The sequence below is a fragment of the Myzus persicae genome, unplaced genomic scaffold (genome assembly GCF_001856785.1).
Source record: "Myzus persicae strain clone G006 unplaced genomic scaffold, MPER_G0061.0, whole genome shotgun sequence".
NCBI classification, from domain to species: domain Eukaryota; kingdom Metazoa; phylum Arthropoda; class Insecta; order Hemiptera; family Aphididae; genus Myzus; species Myzus persicae.
This window is the reverse complement of record NW_019103993.1, coordinates 105,430-125,116: the sequence shown is the minus strand read 5'-3', so window position 1 is coordinate 125,116 and position 19,687 is coordinate 105,430. Positions and strand designations below refer to the sequence as shown.

Below are 19,687 nucleotides of genomic sequence, written 5' to 3'. Positions count from 1 at the left end.
GTGTGTGTGTGTGTGTGTGTGTGTGTGTGTGTGTGTGTGTGTGTGTGTGTGTGTGTGTGTGTGTGTGTGTGTGCGTGCGTGTGCGTGTGTTCGCTCTTCGTTGAAGTGACGTATAATATATAGCATGTGATGCCGCAGATGACGATCGAGTGCAATCGAACGTCTCGAGACCTGTTGACCGGAAAAAATGTGTGTTCGGACGACGGTGAATCGAAGCGAAAATCTGAAAATAAATAGGGGTTAGTCAGTGTATAATATGTATTTATAGTAATTTAATTGAATGGTATACCGCTAGTAGCGAATGTTAAATATTAACGGACAATCGCACTCGACGGTCGTCGTTGAACGAGGCGTACTTGAGCAACGAGCGCCATCGCGAACAACAATGCCGCCGGATCGTTCGGAAAAAAAATCATGTCCATAATCTGTATAATGTCTATTATTGCCGCGTACCTCCTCTTAATGCGTATGCGCATTGTAATGGATATTCGATACAATTAAACAAGTACGGGGGGGGGGGGGAATCAAAAGTCACTCGCGCTCCATGTAGTTCATTGTGGCTTTTTGTTGGGCCTCAATTGAATCGGTTCGCGTATTGCAAAAGCGAAGAGTTTTCGTACAAACACTCGAAAGTCGAAACTATAATATAATAATAACGCATAACATTATATGTAGGCACACTTTAACATTCATTATTATTATTATTATTATTATTATTATTATTATTATACAGCACCGCTGTCGATGTTTTCAAATTCGACCTGTCGAAACAATGGATGAATCGATTTCGCCATATTATTGTGTCGAGTAGAGCCTATTTATAGCGAGGAACGCATTATTATAACTATACATCGTGTACCCTCAAATCGGTCGTTTTTTTTTTGTTTTTTTCTTCGGAGCACACCCTCCAAATTAGCTCCGAAAATACAAAGTACGTCCAAAATATCTAAAACAATATAAAATATTATAACAATATTTTATTTCACTAATATAAAATAAGGGCTTGGTCCTTAGAAAACAAAGTAAAATGTACATAACAATTGTTGGACGAAATTACAATATTATTGGCTGAACGATTGAGAACTTCAGAAATACGATACAAATTCTCGTATAATAGATGAATTTGATTACAAACAATACAAACAAAATGTACGAGATACCTTCATCGAGTCGACTGGTGAAAGAAGGATCAGTCCAGAATATTGGCGTTCAATGCATGATTCGCCCGAGCTACTCATTGGCCAAAAATGTGTATTATAGTGGTCCTATGAAAAATATGAAACGAGAACCGTTATCCTCGTTGATGTATCTTATGAAGTACCTAATAGCAACGATAGAATAAGAAACAAGATACAGATGAATCCATGACACCCTCCATCAGCCCATCGATAAACCGAATACCTACAGCACCCCCCCCCCCCCCCCATACGTTCGGCCAAAAAAGATGGCTGCATACCGGTTGCGGTCACGATGAGATAAGCAGATTAACCGTTGCGGTCATGCCAATCTTATGTTCAAGATAAATTATGGTATAACAATGGTAAGTGTGCAGTGTGCGAGGGGTATGGGGAGGGTTACTTGCAGACCTGAAAAACTCGCTGCTCAGTTTGCCTTGAATACGTCATGATTATAGATACATAGATAATATGATTATAAATACGCACCAGTTGCACCTAAGACGGGATTTCAGGGTATTACTATTTCTTTTATCGCTATTCGGAATAACGACTTCACTTGTCACTCCTGCAATTGGCGCTTGAAAAAAGGACGACCGAGCTCCATCGGTAAGTCCCCAATACATAATAATATAAAAGGTTTCACTTTCTATAATACCGTTTGCACTTGTGCGATCGTCGTTTAATAGTATAATAATATAATATATAATTTATTATATTACATGGCCAATTATTATTATTATTCGAACGACCGATTACAGTGTTGCCAAGTGGTACATAGTCGGATGCGGTAAGAGCCGACGAAGCAGCTGCTGCTGCTGCTGCGATTTCGGTCTTTGTAACGTGTTTTTTGTTTTTTTTTACTCTCAAACTCGACACTTTCACTTGTTCCAACTAGACTTCCTCGGGTGACGGCGGTGTGGGGGCGGCCATGGGAGGGGAGTCGCAAACTCGACGCACGCGATAACAACATATAATAATAGTTATAATAACAATATTATGTAGGCCAAACGCCTGGGCCGGATGGATGGGTGGGTTCGGGTGGCGGTGGAGGGGATCCGAAGGACGCCGGTCGTGCCGCCGCCGCCGTCGTTGCCGAACGCAATATCCGACGCGCACCGGCTCGCCGCAGTCTCGTTCGCGTCCATATAACAATATCGTTATTACGCAGTCGTTTCGATTTCGGTTTCTTTTTCGCTTTCGATTTCACTCCGATACTTCCCAGGCGCGTACCGTCGCCGTAGTGCCGCAGCCACGAGGAGGCTGTTCTCCCGCGATCCGTCGCCGAGGCTCGTCGGCCATGCTCCCGGGGCCGGCCGTCCACCGAAAACGCCGACACTGACGTTGCACTTTGCCCCCAAAACTATACAGGTATTTCGTACCTCCCGCGACGCGCCATCGACCCGTCGGACGTGTAGGCCGCCATGGACTCGGGACTGGCCCGGTTCGCCGTGCTCATAGTGCTGTTCTTCCTGTTGACCGGCGACCTGGCCGGCATGGTCAAGCACATGTTCGAGGAATACGGCGGAAAACAGCATGGCAACCACCATCAGCGGAACCGGCAGCAGTCTTCGGAAAAGTCGGCTGGCGAGAGAGTCGCCCGGTCGGCGAAACCTGCGCCGAGTGCGGCGGCGGCGGTGGGCCCCCCCGACGACATCGGCCGAGGCGGTAGACCGACGGCGGAAGGCCAAGGCGCGGAAGATGATCCAGACATGGAAGCGTTCGGTGAGCAATGGGTCGAAAAAATAATACGAAAATACGATAATAAAACACATTTAAGTGTTCGAGGTCACTACCGCGTAGTACTTGAATAGACGGCCTCGTTCGACTTTTATTAATCACTATATGTACGTCACCGTCATATGATATCATAGGTAGGTACCGTGGACCTTGGAGGAAACGCGACCGCGGGTTACCACAGTTCTAATCTTCTTGTTATTCTTCTGTTCTTCGTATGTATTATTATCGTTATCTCTCCAGCGCGTCGAATGCTTCTTCCGCGACCCCGTGATTACGCTCCCGACCGCTGCGTACCTCCCTCCAGCCGACCACGACCTCACGGGCACGTGTTTCGCGACGCTTACAAAATAATATAATAAGGTTCAATGTCAATAATAATATTGTCGATTAATATAATCATATTTAAATTTACACCGGGAGGCTGCGAAAAATCCGCAGCGAATATTGTACAATTCCTAACTAAACTTTCCGAGCGATTGTGCAATACAGCATGAGCTACAATAAAGTAATATTTAATACAACATTATGGGATAATATTATAATGCCCATTGCCACACTATATACATACGTAATTTATTGATATTATATATTACTCTATGCACACACGACACTATAATAATGTCTTGTAAGTATTACGGCTGCCGTTTTTTTTTTTATCGAGGTACTAAAAAACATAAATACCGGTTGGTTTTACTTTCATTCGCGTGCACCGGTTGTTACGACGATCGTGCGTGCGTGCGTGTCTGTTTTGCAACGAGAAACTGTGCGCGGTGTGATAATCGGACCTAATTATAACTTTGTTTGTTTTATACATTTCATTTACAGCCAAATCGTATTCGGCCCGAATGAAACTGGTCAACACCATCAAGGAATCGTGTTTGCCGAAACTCATTTGCGAGCTGACTGCGTCCACGAACCGAGACTCGCTCACCGAATCCGAGAGATACCTGTTGTCGCTAATTAGGTATTATTATTATTATTATTATTATGTACTACCAGCTATATACTGCACGTAGTAATATACAACCGCTAAACGATATACCGCGGTACACGGCCATCGTGCTCGATGACGATATTGTGCTCGTTGATCCCGATTAGGTTTCCATCAAGTTTTCAAACGCTGAAAACCGTCTGCTGCAGCGTATATAATCGTATAGTATACTGCAGTAGACACACTATACAATATTATTATGACAATGCCGATAATAATATCAAAATTGTTTGTTTAGCAACTTTCGATTTCACTGTAGCTCGAGTCGGCACTGATATGTGTACATATTATATAGGTACACAGCATAAACAACACACCATAAAAAAAAAACTGAGACATCGACTCCATGCGAATATTGCATAGTACATAGCATATAACATAGCATAATATGTCTCCAGGCAATATGACGAATATTTTTCAACCGTCAAACTGCAAATCGCAGTCGGTGGTGACATTATTTCGTTGCGCAACATTTTCCAACAAAGTCCAACGACAATGCAGCTGTTTTTTGTATTGTTGTCGAAATTTTTTTTAAGCATCGGTTTCAATACTGTAGTGCTAGTGCGTTAGTCACATGTATACCTACGCCCAAAAATGTCAAAATTATTACACATAGAGGTAGCTTTTTAAATTTGTTTCCGACAAATGTGCTACAAGTCCGAGGGTAAAAGATGCGTTGGAGGGTTGTTTTCGGGAGTACCAGTAGAATATTACTGTATATGGATATAGGTACCTGATCCCGGCATAATAACATTATAATATCGACCACGAATTGTTAGAATTCTTTTTTGTTCGATTTTCGAACGATACTTGAATATGTCATGCTCATTGCCCGCCGATGACGAAACCGGCGAGAAAAAAAAACGCTGTCCGGATGACTTGTCGCCCGCTCACTCTGCGTAAAACGGATTTCGTCGAGGGAAACCGTGTACCGGAAATTGTTAGAAAATAAAAAAAAAAACACTGGTAGACGATCGGAGCAATCATAAATCGCTTCGCCGAGAAACTGCCGTACGTGTATGCGCGAGTGCGTTATTTACGACTCGAGGAGGAGTAAAACGGTGAAAAAAATTAAGTGATAAATCTCTCGCGGAAAAGCACACAATATAATATACGCACGCCGTATATATTATTACATTATGTATATCATAACAGTATAATAACAACAACAACAATAATCGTTCGCATTCGTATAATATGAGAATAATGATTTGCTGCGCGTTTTCTCGTATATGTAAATTTCGAGTGCATAATGTGATAATATATAAAATATTTTATGTACAGCGGCACCTCTCCTGGCGACGACGTTAAAAAGTATTTATTTTTTTATTATGTTAATATTTTTGTGTACGCAGCGTGACGAGCGCGTAAGCGTTGAAAAACGTGTCGTTCGTAAAATAATAATATAATGTATACGCACTTTAAAACGCGTCGAAAAATAACACGAGGATCGACAATGACGATATTATCGTGTCCGACAGCTGTCGATCGAATGATTACATCACCGCGAGAGATGTTAATAATATTATAATATACCTAGCTCTGTATCAGGTGGGCATTAATTTGTCAACAAGTTAAAGCTAAAAGTTAATTTTTTTTAAAACTTTGTAACTTCACTAGTTAATTATCTTCGTTTTTAACTTACTGACTTATTCAGTTAATATTGTTATCGTTGTAACTAAACTTCTTACAGTTAATAATCTTTATCTTGTAGTTAAGTTTATTTTATTCTCGTATCGTGTAGTACTAACGTACGATACTGATTTGTTCGCTCTTGTTCGGTGTTTGTTCTTTATTTCATAATAACATATAATAATGTAATGCATGCACAGTGTTATAAACGTCTTGGTAAATGTTCGTGCAAATCAAAAATTAATGTACTTTATGACTAATACGCGTTATCGATTTCAACGTTTTTTTCGCTAACTTTTAATTGACATTAAGAATAACATTGAAGAATTCCGTCCAGTGGCGATATATTCTTATTATTTCACACACTATAACCATCCTTTTTTATTGTACGTTTTTGATCAAACAATTTTTTTTCCTTGAAAACGAAACGTCTACGAGCAAATTTTGAATGTTATCTAAGAATAATATTAAGGGCTATGATGATTTAAAAAATTGTTTACATTTATGCTAATATAAATAATAAAAAAAAACATTTCTAAAATTTGTCAACATTTGTTAGTGTGTACCTAATAACTAATAACAACGAGAGACGATACTAAGTATTAAATCTACATTATACTGAATACCTATATGTAGTACTATTAAGCTCTTTAATACTTCATAATATACATAAGTATACAAAAATTTTTTAACGTAGATGTAGAAAGTTGATACCACTTGTTCTAATTTCGGTAAGATGGGTTTTCAAATAAAACCATCTGCTAAATAATTTACAGTAAAAAAATGTGGTAAGTACTTATAGTGCTCCAATGAAAAAAAAATATGTTTACATACCACCATGTATGTAGTCCTTAAATGTTGCAAGATATGGTCCTCAAGTATATTTCCAAAAATCTAAATTCGAACCACGCTTGTGGCTAATCACTCGGTGGGTACCAACATATAAGTCTTGAATCCATTTCGTCGACGAATTAATAGGTAGGTAACATCGTCGACCTCGCCGCCAGCCATTTCGAGCCCTCGTCGAGACGACCTGTGACGAAATCACTGGATCGAATAGACAGCAGCATAGTTGTTTACTCGAAACGATCGTTCGCCTCGAAGCGTATAATCCATCTTTTCAATGCATAAATCACAGATCTCTTTTCCCCACAGATACATTGCACGTAATATATATATATATATATATATAATATTAAATAGGAACGTTAAAAAGTAGTTTGCAATGATGTCAACAACAACAACAATATAGTACCGGCTACTTAATGCGATGGTATAATGGTATATTATAAATCGATATAAACGCGTCTTCTCCGAAATCTTAAGGAATCAATTTCCAGCTCCGACAAATTATAATATAATAATATCTACCGTGTTGACTTCCGAGTTATCCGAATTTTCACTCTCTACCCCAACCCTTACGTTGTACCCATATTTTCTATGAATTATTGTCACAGACATTCAATTGACTGCGGTTTAATGTGCCCATATATAGCCATTACATCTTCTAACCGTCACCCTACGCAATCACCAGTGACAATGCTACATACTCGTTCATTATGATATGTTTTGTTTTTCGTTATTCTGTAATGTTGGGCTCTGGCCATTTTTTAATAATAAAATAAAATATTCTTACTACCGATTTCGCGAAATATCCTAGCGTCAGTAATATTACTTATTTTGTTTTTTTCCCCGGCGTCGACGTGATTTACACGCGGTTCCCCTCGTTCGATACCCGAGACCTCCGGTCTGAACTTGAAAACGTTTTTTTTCCTCACTCGGGGTTTGGCGCCGCGGGAAAAAAAAATACTAATAATAACTCGTGTCACCGATCGCGCGCACCGATCTCCGACGGGCCAATAATAATAATAATACGGGGAAAATCGTCGTCGCCGGCGTTCGCCAGCTATACCTCCTTTTGTGAATATTCAAAAGATGATTATTATTATTATTTTTCATCGGTGGCGGGGCGGGAGACCCTCTTAACGGCGTGGACCGGGCCCGGAGAATCCTTTGGGGATTTGACGGCGAAGAAAGGAGCACCGCGTACACGGCGTGAGAGAGACAGAGAGGATGAGAAAGAGAGAGGGGAGATTGGAATCGTAATTTTTCGCTCGGCAAAATTAAACGTCACTTTTTCATATATATATAATATTACATATTATTATTATATTTTTCCCTCGTCGGGACAAATAAAATCAGGTTTTTAAATTCACATTGCGTATTATTATTATTATCTTCCTTTCACGAACGCCGACGATTTCGAGTGATTTGACTTTTTTATCGTTTTTTTTTTCATATATTATATTTATTACGCAGCTATGCACACGATAAAGATTTTCATCGACGATAATATTAATATGAAAAAACACAAAAATTGCGATTCTAGTTTTGTATCTTCTCTGGTTTGTATTGTTGTTATTATTATCGTACACGGTTTGTGAAATAACTAACGCGTTTGCCTCGAGATTCTCGTCGGACTAGCTAGGCGTTGTCCGTAACTTGAACATCACATCCAAAACTTGACCTATATATATATACTTATGATTCCAACAGCATGAGACCGGCTCGTTACGGATCGATTTTTTTTTTTATGTAGACGTCTGCAATCACAGCATTAATAGTCAATACGTGGCTAAGGTCGAATTGCACTCGGCACAGCAAAAAGTAATGATCGAATTACCCTCATTCCGATCATTACATAATACACGACCTATTTTTCATTAACGAATACCAAATGATGGTCAGAATAATTATTTGTATTTTAACGTACGTATAAAGATTATTGCTCATAATATGTTATATTATAATATCTATAACTGCATACAATTTAAAAATATTTTCATATTTTAAAAATCAATAAACTATAATATTTATAAAAATGAGTTCTTTTTTCCAAATTGATAATTAGTCCTAATTTAAATATATAATACATATAGTTACATTTCATAAAAATATATATTTTCGTTTATTTAAAAATCAGTAACGTCGTGTAATAACGTCATTGATCGGTTCGAGTGCAAGTTAAACGATTTACCGGTTTTGAACTCTAGTACAATCACTCGAACATTTTCCCTGTTTAAACCAATGTGCAATCCACGCATTTTGATCAGGGAAAAGTTAGAAGAGTTTGATAGTCTACGTCAATGCAACTAAATTTAAAATGAAAACAATTGTTATCGCTTTTAACCATTGTATAAAAATGTTTGGTCACCGTGTCGTTTTCTTGACAGGCCCATTTCATTATAACATCTCATTGATAACCATATTATTTTATTATTACGATTCGTATTTACAGAGAAACGACCATTTCCACGACGGCCGAAGTGACGTCCAAATATCATTTCGCCGCGCACATGGGCCAACTCATCAACGGCATCGACAACACGGGATGTCACAACTTCTACCCCGGATGTCCGTTTCCAGGGCTACAGGTGATGCAAATGATGAAGAAAGTGAAGATCTTGTAAAATAATTATTATACCTACGTGTGTGACGCCGACGCAGCGACCACAGTCTAGTCCTTAAACCGATGCATCGTAATAATAATATAATAATAATTGTTATAAGACCGCGGTATACCTATAACCGCTCCTTGAAACGTAGGCAGGCCAGCTGCTGTTGATGTATACGCGCGCGACCTTTAACGTCTTGTTGTAATGTTGAAGCCAACCGCAGTTGATCAAAAGATAAAAAATCAAACGATTTTTCCGCCCTCGCAAATCCAGCTTGTAACATAAGTCATGTCCACGCCATCTTCGTTGCGGTCACCGTCAACCGATTGCGCGTAGAAATCAGTAACAATATGTTTTTTTTTTTTTATCAATTACAACCGATAATTATTATTAAGACATTACAGTAATTGTTATTATTATTATTATTATTATTATGCGCATCGTATAAGGTATTTATAAGTTACCTCAATCGAGCCTATATGTATAAGTACGATATAATATTATATAGTACACGATGTATAGGCAGTACATCTGCAGTTACCTATTATATACACATCTATTTATGTATTTAACTTAATATTATGTATAAATAAAAAAAATATATAAAAAAAATTGACCACAAGTATAATGTAAATTTATTATTGTATACGTATCATCAATCGTTTTATATAAGTTTAGGTTTTTATATGAACAACAGTGTCGTAGTACAAATGATGTAAATAACAATAACAATGATAATAAAATGTACAAAGAAAAATTAGCAACAAGCATTGTCGAAGCGAATGGTAACATAATAATTGAGAGGGTTGGTACTTGGTAATATACAATATCAATACTTACTTATAATGACGCTACTTAAATAAATTATTATAACAAACGAAACGTGTGGGGGTACAGGAAGTGTGATTTTTCCGAAAACAAAGATAGTTAAGTATAATGAATTGTGGTAATATTATTATATTATTTACAATCACGAATCTTTTGTGTTGTATAAAGTGTTCCGAAAATGCTTGACTACATATTTGACGAACAAGAACGTCCGTTATAAACATACATTACCTACATTATAATATAACGGGTCTGAAATTCACTATTGTGCTTATACTCTAGTTTTGTGTTATATATTATATTAATTGTACGATAATAATTTAATGTCCTTATAAAATTGTACAATACCAATGTATTAATGTACTTAAATAAATAATTGTTTTTTTTTTATATAAATATTAAAAATATAGGGGTTAAACGCTGTTGGGAGCGAGGGGATGCTCGTTTAAACGCACCTTACCAAGATATACCACACGCGCACATCCCTATTGAACCGCTTTCGCCGGCACATCACTCCGTAGTCCTGGGAAACTGAAACTTGTGCCGCCTCTCGTAGGGCAACCTGTTGCCGATCACGTCAAAGTCTTCGGCCGGTCGCCGCTGAGGAAGTCTGATGGTGGACGGTCGGCCGCCGCTCGAGGTGGCGTCGTCGACAAACTTGATCGCACCGTCGGCGTAGTACACGCCTTTGTAGTTGCCGTACTTGTCCACGTCGGCCCTGAGCCCACCAGTGCCGGTCCTGTCGGGGAAAATCATTTTCTCCCTTTTCGCCTGCCGGTTTCCACCTCCAACACTCCCGCCGCCGCCGTTGTGGTCGGACGGGAACGCGAACTGCGAGATAGAATTCGAGGCGCCGCCGTGATCGATCGCCGACGGAAACCTCATCGGCGCCGGCCTGGGACCTTCCAGCTGCAAGTCGTTGACCGAAGGCACGTCGTAGTACTGACCCGGCGACCCGCTGAGTATTCTCGGGTTCTGTTGGTCGTCCACTCGGGACTTGTACCCGTAGCCGAAGTGCTGTTGCGGCCTCGGGTACTGTGGAGCGTAGTTCTGTTGCTGATCCGGGTACGGGGGCCTTTGCAGGTAAGGAGGCCTTTGCGGGTACGGAGGTTGTCCCGGATACGGGGGCTGTTCCGGGTATGGAGGATGTTGCGGGTACGGAGGCCGTTGGTGGGCAACGTACTGCGGAGCGTACTGCGGTAGTTGTTGGTTGAAGAACCGGAAGAAACCGCCGTTGTGGTTGTTCAGGTAGTTGATCAGCTGGTCGGGGTCTCTGGGGCAGGTCGGATACGCGGTCGTGCAATACTTGGAATCGCCCCGGGCGTTGTACCCCAACAACGCGGCCCGGCCAAACATGAGCAGCGGTGAGTCGTCCACAAAGTTCAACACGGTCAGCAATCTGAAAGCCACGTGATATACGAAATTATAACTTGTCACATTAACTAAGTATATTATCATTATTCATCACTTCACCTGCATAAATCGTGCAGAATGTTAGGGCTCTTGTAACAGTGCAACACATAAGTATAACTCGTCACGTAGGTACATTAATTACTAACAACTAATAGGTAATAGTAAAAATGCTGTAGAACATAGGTGAGATTTGTCTATTTTAGTCTGGCTCCTGAATAAATATTTATTATTTTTTTACATCTGTATATAGTGAGATAGTAAGAATTATGAATAATTTTGATTCGTAAGGTTGTAATTTTTCGAATTCTTTTTATCTAAGACACCTTGGAAAAACAACCTTTTAGCTCTATATTATAGAGGTGTTCAAAAACAGTTTGCGTCAAAATATTTAAATATGTACTCAATACATTTTGGGCCATTTATTAATTTTCGACCAAATCGTTCAATTTTTAATCGAAAATTTGTTTAATTTGTTAACCAATATATACAACGATATGACTGGATATTTGTGGAATCATTATAAAATAAAACCGTTTTTTCACTTCTAATTTTTACTATAAAATACTGATATTTCATTTTCCTTACATTTCAAAAGTTTTTGAGTATAACCGTTAAAATATATATAGGATATTTTGTAGGGACACCCGTACATCTCACTATATATTCTACATAAATCAATGAAATATTAAAATCAACAGAGATAAACATAATATGGATGACCGTTTAGTCGGAGAATCTGTATGACAAATTCGTATTTTGAAAACACCAACTATCTAACTGCGAATACTGAAATGATTGAAAATTGAATCGCAATCTAATTTTTTGACTAGTCATTATTTGTCATTCAAATGCCTAGTAAAAAGTGACTATTAGTCAATAAAAATTTTTCGATCCAAAGACACTCGTGTAGTGATAATGAGTTTCGATGAAATTGTACTCGAAATATATGCAGCAGAGAGGTGACGTTTCAACAGAATATTCAATAAATGACTTCCGCCCGTCGAAACGTATAATATGTAGTCGTGTGAACACGCGCTCTGATAGATCCTGTAGCATCATCACAACGGTTCGTTGGTGTAACCACGGGGGTGTTTTAGATTTTGTACCTCTGTCCCCCCACAATCGTACTTATCCGAAAAATGTACGATTTATTATTGTTATATACTTCAGATTTCTACTAAAAATATTATGTTTTCGTAGTATGGCTCTGTTTCATATTTGATGTTTTATTTTAATAATTATTATGTAGATTGGCGACTACAATTATTGAGGGTGTATTGCGCCCCATAAGCTATATTTTTAAAGTACAATTTTAACGCTCCACTGAAAAAAATCATCGTGACGTTCCATGATCGTCATACACTCATACCTATGTTGTATAAAAAACGAATAAAACCGTAGTGCAGACGTCGTGACTACTGACTATTCCCTGTGTCGCGATTTTACGTTGTATACCATCGATTTCGATTGTCGGTGGGATGACGAGCGATATATCGGTGTACGCGCATTTGGAAAGTCTGCCGATGACAAGAGTCATCGACCACCTGTATGTGTGTGGGGTGCGATGTGTTTATTACGATACAGTCATAATATACCGACATTATAATGTATGCGTCGGGTAAAAGTCGTCTAGCGAAAGACAAAAACTGTTCTATTGACGATTGAGTGGTGGGGGAGGGGGGCCCGAGATTCGCTATATTTAACGCACATTATATGCAAATCCGATCGAGTTCGACGACTCTCGCCTATGTAATACAACGATAATAATAATTGTACAATAATATGCGCTATGACAAGCGCATAACATCGACGTCGGTCGATTTCGCGGACGACCCACGCAGCTCATTTCAACCGGATTCGTATAATATATTATAATAATAATTGTTGGTTAGCGTAGGACTGTTGTACGTACGACGGCAGCCTCGGGAGATGAAAACGTTGGTTACAATATGATGAAAATATAATATTGTAATATGTTATGTTATCACCGTTGTTGTTGTTGTTGTTGTTGTTGTTGTTGTTGTTGTAATTGTTGTCATAATGACATCGTGGACCCGCTTTTGGTGTTTACAAAACGACGTAGCGCGTAACGCAATAATTACAAATATTATTATTTTGTCACTCACAATCGCTGTGTGCTGGACAATAGAGCAGTGCGTAGAGCGATAGTATACGAAATAATAATAATATAAAAGCATATTGCTAGCATGTATCATAATAATAATAATAATAATAATAATAATAATAACAACAATATTGCATATCCTACGAATTACGATCGAATGCAGCAGCCGAGCAAACAATTGCAACCCCGACCATCGGGGGTTCTCGCATAGATATAGGTGAGCCATAGATATCTCCTAATCATCCATGTGACCAATACTGACGAATAGAGTTGGGTAATGTAGAAAAGTTGATTCGGCAGTCTTTAATTGACGTTTGCCTAACTCTGGACTGTGGTATGTCTGGGTAACATATTTTACGGTCAAGGACGCCAGTGTTAAACGAATGGGTTACCCGCGATTCAAAATGGTTATCATTTAAGTACCTATGCCTAATCATTGTGAATGACCTTAACAAGACTATATACATGTGTTTGCCGACTTTCAAACGTACGACATGTCGAATTTGAGTTTAGCGAAACCGATGTTGTGTTGTCAGCTCAAATATCAGGGCGAATTGCTCTATTATTTGTAAACTTAGAGGTAAAAACATTTTCGGTGCTTAAACATAGGTTTTTTTTTTATATTTTAATTTTGAATTGAGATATAAGTATGTGAAATATTCAGAATTAAAAAAGCTCGAATCTGCGTATAGCTAAAAAATTAAAATATCAAAAGAAGGTGAAGTTTAAGCGCAGCTGATAATGTTCTAACATATGAGTTAAATAATTGGTGAATTCGCTCAAATGTATAAGCTAACAACACAAAATCGGTTCTGCTGAACTCGAAGACGGAGTCGACACGTCATGTGTGATGCACAGTATCGTCTTAATTCGGTAAATAAAAAATCTATCTACTGGCTATGTCGACTTTGCGGTTTAACACTTATGGCAACTGAATAAAGACCAACCATTATCGTTCTATAGTAATAAAAGATCATGTCTTATGCGTAGTTAAACCTCCATTAAAATATAGTAAACGTCTTTTTGGGGTATAAATTACCAACCGAATCCTTCGAATAACGGATACGAATTGGAGAAATCGTCCAAAGGTTTGGGATTTGGCTTGTGTTTACGTTTGATACAAAATACAAGTTTAAACAGAGTCGTTGGACGTTTGAATCAAAAAAAAAAAACAGAAGCAGAAGACTAAAAGCTCACGATCTCCAAAATTCTCGATGGCGCCTCGTCGTTTGCTTTACCATAATAAGAACAGTATATTACATTATCACTATTACTATTATACGGCTCGTGACGTGATTATACTGCTTTCGAAGAGTTAGTACCTACCCGTCCGTGTAGCGATTACCCGTGAGCACGGTACCGGAAACTATACTTCCGGTGTGTATATTAAGTAGGTACGATAATACGATACATAATCACGACGTTTGAACTTTACGCGTACGCTCTATTATCAAAGCAATAACACATCGTTTACCGACCGCATCATAATATTATAGGTATAACATTATCATACCGCGGTACAAACACGGTCGCGGTAGCCGAGTCCGCCACAGTCGAGGACTATATACAGTTAGTGTAATATATTTTCCGGAAGTGATCTGAGCGGTGAAAGGGTTCCCGAGGGGAATCATATCGAAGATGCGGCGGAGACATCGTTAATCTGTCGGCGAAAAAATGTTTATGACGCACACGCCGTTTGGCGGCGGCGGTACGCGTTTTTTCTGTTACCCAGCACAGTAAATCACGTCGCAATAAATAAGCGTTCGGCGGGTGGTGGGTGGTGGGCGAGTTGAAGGAAAAAACAAGTTAATTTCGATTTAAGCCCCGCAAATCGAAATGTTTACGTTACGCGCACCCTGCACCCCCGTCCACTCGTCACAACGTCTCCGCAGAGTGTTTGTGTACCCGCAGAAAGGCGTAAAAGGCACGTCTCCGGGCGTCAAAGACACTTTTTCATTTCTTATCTGGACGGGCCACAGATCGCGGGCCGCGTAGATTTATCGACGGAAAAAAACCAGCGAGACGACGACTGATATACGACTTTAACGCGCTATGATATATTATATTTATTTTATACGCAATTATCGCGGACATGCGAACCATGATATATTGTATTTGATATAATAACGACACCGTGACAAGCCCGAGTTACTATAAATAATAACTCAAAGTACTCCTAATACCTATGTATATATAACGTGTAAATAAACCGTGTGTGGGTGCACACCACACTCACGTGATCAGGGCGTCCTTGGTGAGGAACGGTATGGAGGACTGCTGTTGTTGTTGTGGCTGGTAGTAACCCGATTGCTGGTTATAACCGGGCCTGGTCCCGGACGACACCTCGCACAGCAGTCTGGGCACGCACCTCAGGTCGTCGTGTTCCGATATGGAACTCAGTGCCTGCACGACCGAGTTCTGCTGCAGGTAGCCGCCGCCTGGACCACCTGGACGGAGCCCATTGGGTCGGAATGGCGGAGGGTACGGTCCTCCGTTTCCAGGGTATGGTGGGGGGTACGGTCCGCCGTTTTCCGGGTACGGTTGAGGGTACGGTCCACCGTTTTCCGGGTATGGTGGAGGGTACGGCCTGCCGCCTTGGCCAGGAAATGGTGGTCGGCCGGTGTCGAAGTAATCGGCGGCGGGTGGACGGTTGGGCCGACCAGAGACCGATTGAGATCCATCCTCGAACAGTCCTGAATATCTGGCGTCGGTGTTCAAAACGGTTCCGATCATTTGAGTCAAGGACCTGCAGCGGAAAACGTAAGACAATAATTCAATCATCGCATAATGTATAGGTACAGCGACACAGGATGATTATATAGATGCGTATTATTTATCTAGAGCTCGTTTTAGAAAATAGAAAACAGTGGAAATAATATGAATATAATATCGTCAAGTCTTAAATTGAATTCCATTCTGTTTGCCAAGATTTGTTAAGTTGAACTTGTAGTAGCAACTACGTAAAGTATTCTTAGCTGCTTATATAATATAAAAAATATCAACCTGTCATCCGCGCATATTTCTTTTAACGGAGATTTTTATGGTAGAACCATTTTATTCTACAAATCAAAAGAAACAGACCATCGCAACTATATTACAGCTTTCCCGATGAAAACAAATCGATTTTTAAATATCATAATCGCTGGTAGTGGTCAAATAGGTATAAAAAGATATCGATATCGCGGCAAATAACCGACACCGATATCATATGTTATCATGAATTATTCGATGTATCAAATCTTTTTTTCAAAATGTTTATCTTATCTAAACATACTTTTGGAGAACAAATTTAATTCCAGCTACTGAAAATGAATCCGGATAACATCAAATAAGTAACCTAAAACTGGGACTAAAAAATAAATTATAACACTGAAAACAGATTAAATCCCGCTAAAGTATCTATACAAAATTAAAAATTATTTATTTTCCTTTATAAATCAAGTGCCTATAGGTTGATAATTTTGATACCAGTAAAATTTGAAAGATATAGAAAATATGTAAGCTACATTTTTTATTATTATTTCAATATTAAAAGTCAACTGTTGCCAATATTATCGTATACTCACGTCAAGAACTCGTCCACTCCTCTGGTGGTGTTTTTTTCGTTCGACAAAGCCACCGCAAACCCGCAACAACCGCACAGAAGGGCGACGACAAACCTAGAGATCGCCATCGCGGACGGTCGCATGTCTGCAAATTTTTTTCTGGAGATTTTCGTTGTTTTCGAGGCTTGAAACTATGTAAAGTCGTAGAAATCGTTGGCAGATACCTTTAACGAGGAATCGTCCGATAGTCGGACGACGAAGAGTGCCAAAACCGGTGTGGCCGACGGAGGCGACGGCGGTCGGTCCGGTGCCGCGAAAAAAATTGTAAAAAAGCGCACGCCCACGCTCCGGCGTCGCCCACCCGACCACCGCCTGCACGAGATGTCGGCAACCCGCGATCGGCACAGTGGCGGTGGCGGATTTCGAGTGTAGAGTGAACTTTCACAACAATTAAAATGACATCATAACATGATACGCGGTCCGACGAGAAAACGACAGTGTGCGACAATAATAATAATAAAAATAGAAATATGACAATCACGAACACGTCGACTGAATTGCTAGTGGGGAATGTAATCAAACGTGTATAATATTATTATCGCGGTTGTTTATTACGATTTATAATATTATAATACGAAAATGAATGCACGCAATTCGCAGACAACGACTCGGTGACGACGACGATCGCCGTCAAACTGCGAGCGCGAAACTCCACTCATCGGGTACCCGCGGACGATAATTAATAATAATAATGATTTAGTGCGATCGAGCGCTGCTTACAAATCGTATGCGATAGTCGAGACATTTAACACTCGCGCCCGCGGGGAAAACTTAGACTGGCGGTGTATATTATATGCGTATTTGCACCGATTCCAATCGATTATCGTCGATCGTGTCTCACATTTTTCCGCGTGTTTTTTCCCCCCGGAAAACCATAGCTCCGTCTCGTCGCGTTTTAGTTTTTCCCGGAGAACGACAGCGGCGTATAATTTTAAATGCACTGCCTATACAAACAAACGTGTATAATATATATATATAAATAAATAAATAAATACAACGAAATGCAAACGTGTCGGTAAAATAATTCAATTAGAACGCGACACGGCACGGATACGTATTGGCTATATAGGTAGGCGTAATAGGTAAATGGTAAAAAAGTTTTTCTAAAAACGCGTTTTTATACAGGACGTTTCAGGTAGTTCCGCGCAAACTTTCGGAATATTATAACCACTCGTCTGAGACAGAAATCAAAAAGGCCAATTTTCCGTTTTTTACTCGAGACTTTTTTAATACAAAATAATGGTACTTGTGGTGTCCCACTCGACGTAATATATTACAATAATGTTACAATAATACAAATGCACAACGAGTATGATGGGCCAAATCAAATTCATTTTTTGTTGAAATAACAATACTTAAAGATTTATTTTAGTTTATTTTTGTTAATCACTTAGATTTACTACCCAAAAATTCTTGAATTATTATTTTAATGAAAAATTGCACTCCCCGGGGCGACAAATCAAAATATCAAAGCAAGAGCGGTTTTGGAGGAAGACAATACCCTCGCTATGTATTAATTATTATCATTGCTATGGGTCTAAAACTGAACCAGATATCTTATCACAACTACCCTTAATATCCCGCATTCGTGAAACTAAAAATAGGTAACAATTAATTCGATATTAGTCGTTGCCGAAAATGTGTTTTATTCATTCACAAAGTTTATACGGAACAACCTAAAACACTCTGTACATGAGCTTTGCGTTGCTGCACTTGCGTGTAAAGTTTAAGTGTAATAATAGTTTTCGGCGGTGACCCTAAAGGCCTAATATTCGGAAAAAAAATTCACTAACCACTCATTTGTTGTATATTATGAGACACTTGTTGCATGCCTGTATATGGGTCACACCGATTAGCGGAAAAACGTGTGCCTGTATACGATAATTATTATAACAATCGGCAGCGTGTGGTATTATGGAATAATAGTTATAAGTACCTTTTATGTAATAACAATATGTGCACACATTTTTTGTTTCATTAAAGTTGGACGATAATAATATTACATATTATACTAGTTATACAGAACGACAATGTAATGTGCATCGTGGCACGAAGCATCATAATACTCGGAAAATTCTAAATACCTGACACTCTTGATCACTGCAATTTTGTCCATTATTCGGAAGTGTCCTCCATTCAGAGAGTTCAGATTGTAGATATTTTGTAGGTTTTTGTAGGTAATTGATCAACATATAATTAATAAGAGTACACATGGTTAAATTAGTATCTAATTGATATTGTATTATATTCATAGACATAATAAACAATATTATTGTTACCTATTACATAATATTATGATACCTATGATTATATTATGAAGAATAAAACAAAAAGATGAATTGGTACACGGCGCAGTGTTGTCGTTTGTAATATTACGTTTGTATATTTTAAATTTATAATAAACAACAACAATCAATAATAACTTAACATCAAAAAGAAAATTAAGTCTAAAAATGTCATTCCTATATGCGCCATAGACGTTTGCATTTTAAATATCATATTCTACATATTATTATAAATTTATAAGTGCATAATACCTAGGTGCCATCGATTATAAATATCAAATATAATTTGAATTTATATTCAATGCACTCACTTATTATATAATTACAAGTACTATACAATGTACAAAAATTATATCGACAGTACTGCGGCCGACCAATACCTATACATAATTTCAAAACCGCCTGCAAACATTTTGTCAATTAAAATATTAAATTAAG

General features: G+C 38.8%; 2 protein-coding genes across 2 annotated transcripts; one reads left to right on the top strand and one right to left on the bottom strand.

Moving 5' to 3' along the window:
- The first annotated feature begins 2,268 nt into the window (after positions 1 to 2,268).
- On the top strand, positions 2,269 to 9,391 carry LOC111037361. Its single transcript, XM_022319893.1, has 3 exons — positions 2,269 to 2,900; positions 3,741 to 3,879; positions 8,837 to 9,391. The coding sequence occupies exons 1-3, from the start codon at positions 2,600 to 2,602 to the stop codon at positions 9,006 to 9,008; spliced, it is 612 nt and encodes a 203-aa protein (XP_022175585.1). The 5' UTR covers positions 2,269 to 2,599; the 3' UTR covers positions 9,009 to 9,391.
- Positions 9,392 to 9,616: 225 nt separating this feature from the next.
- On the bottom strand, positions 9,617 to 19,212 carry LOC111037360 (protein pygopus). Its single transcript, XM_022319892.1, has 3 exons — positions 16,926 to 19,212; positions 15,596 to 16,105; positions 9,617 to 11,220 (listed from the first exon to the last, which is right to left on the bottom strand). The coding sequence occupies exons 1-3, from the start codon at positions 17,045 to 17,047 to the stop codon at positions 10,332 to 10,334; spliced, it is 1,521 nt and encodes a 506-aa protein (XP_022175584.1). The 5' UTR covers positions 17,048 to 19,212; the 3' UTR covers positions 9,617 to 10,331.
- Positions 19,213 to 19,687: the final 475 nt, after the last annotated feature.

Coding starts and splice junctions, on each gene's coding strand:
- LOC111037361 (XM_022319893.1), top strand. CDS start 2,600: ATGGACTCGGGACTGGCCCGGTTCGCCGTGCTCATAGTGCTGTTCTTC. Junction 2,901..3,740: donor TCCAGACATGGAAGCGTTCG/GTGAGCAATGGG, acceptor TTTCATTTACAG/CCAAATCGTATTCGGCCCGA. Junction 3,880..8,836: donor TACCTGTTGTCGCTAATTAG/GTATTATTATTA, acceptor TCGTATTTACAG/AGAAACGACCATTTCCACGA.
- LOC111037360 (XM_022319892.1), bottom strand. CDS start 17,047: ATGCGACCGTCCGCGATGGCGATCTCTAGGTTTGTCGTCGCCCTTCTG. Junction 16,106..16,925: donor GGAGTGGACGAGTTCTTGAC/GTGAGTATACGA, acceptor TTTCCGCTGCAG/GTCCTTGACTCAAATGATCG. Junction 11,221..15,595: donor ACCAAGGACGCCCTGATCAC/GTGAGTGTGGTG, acceptor CGTGGCTTTCAG/ATTGCTGACCGTGTTGAACT.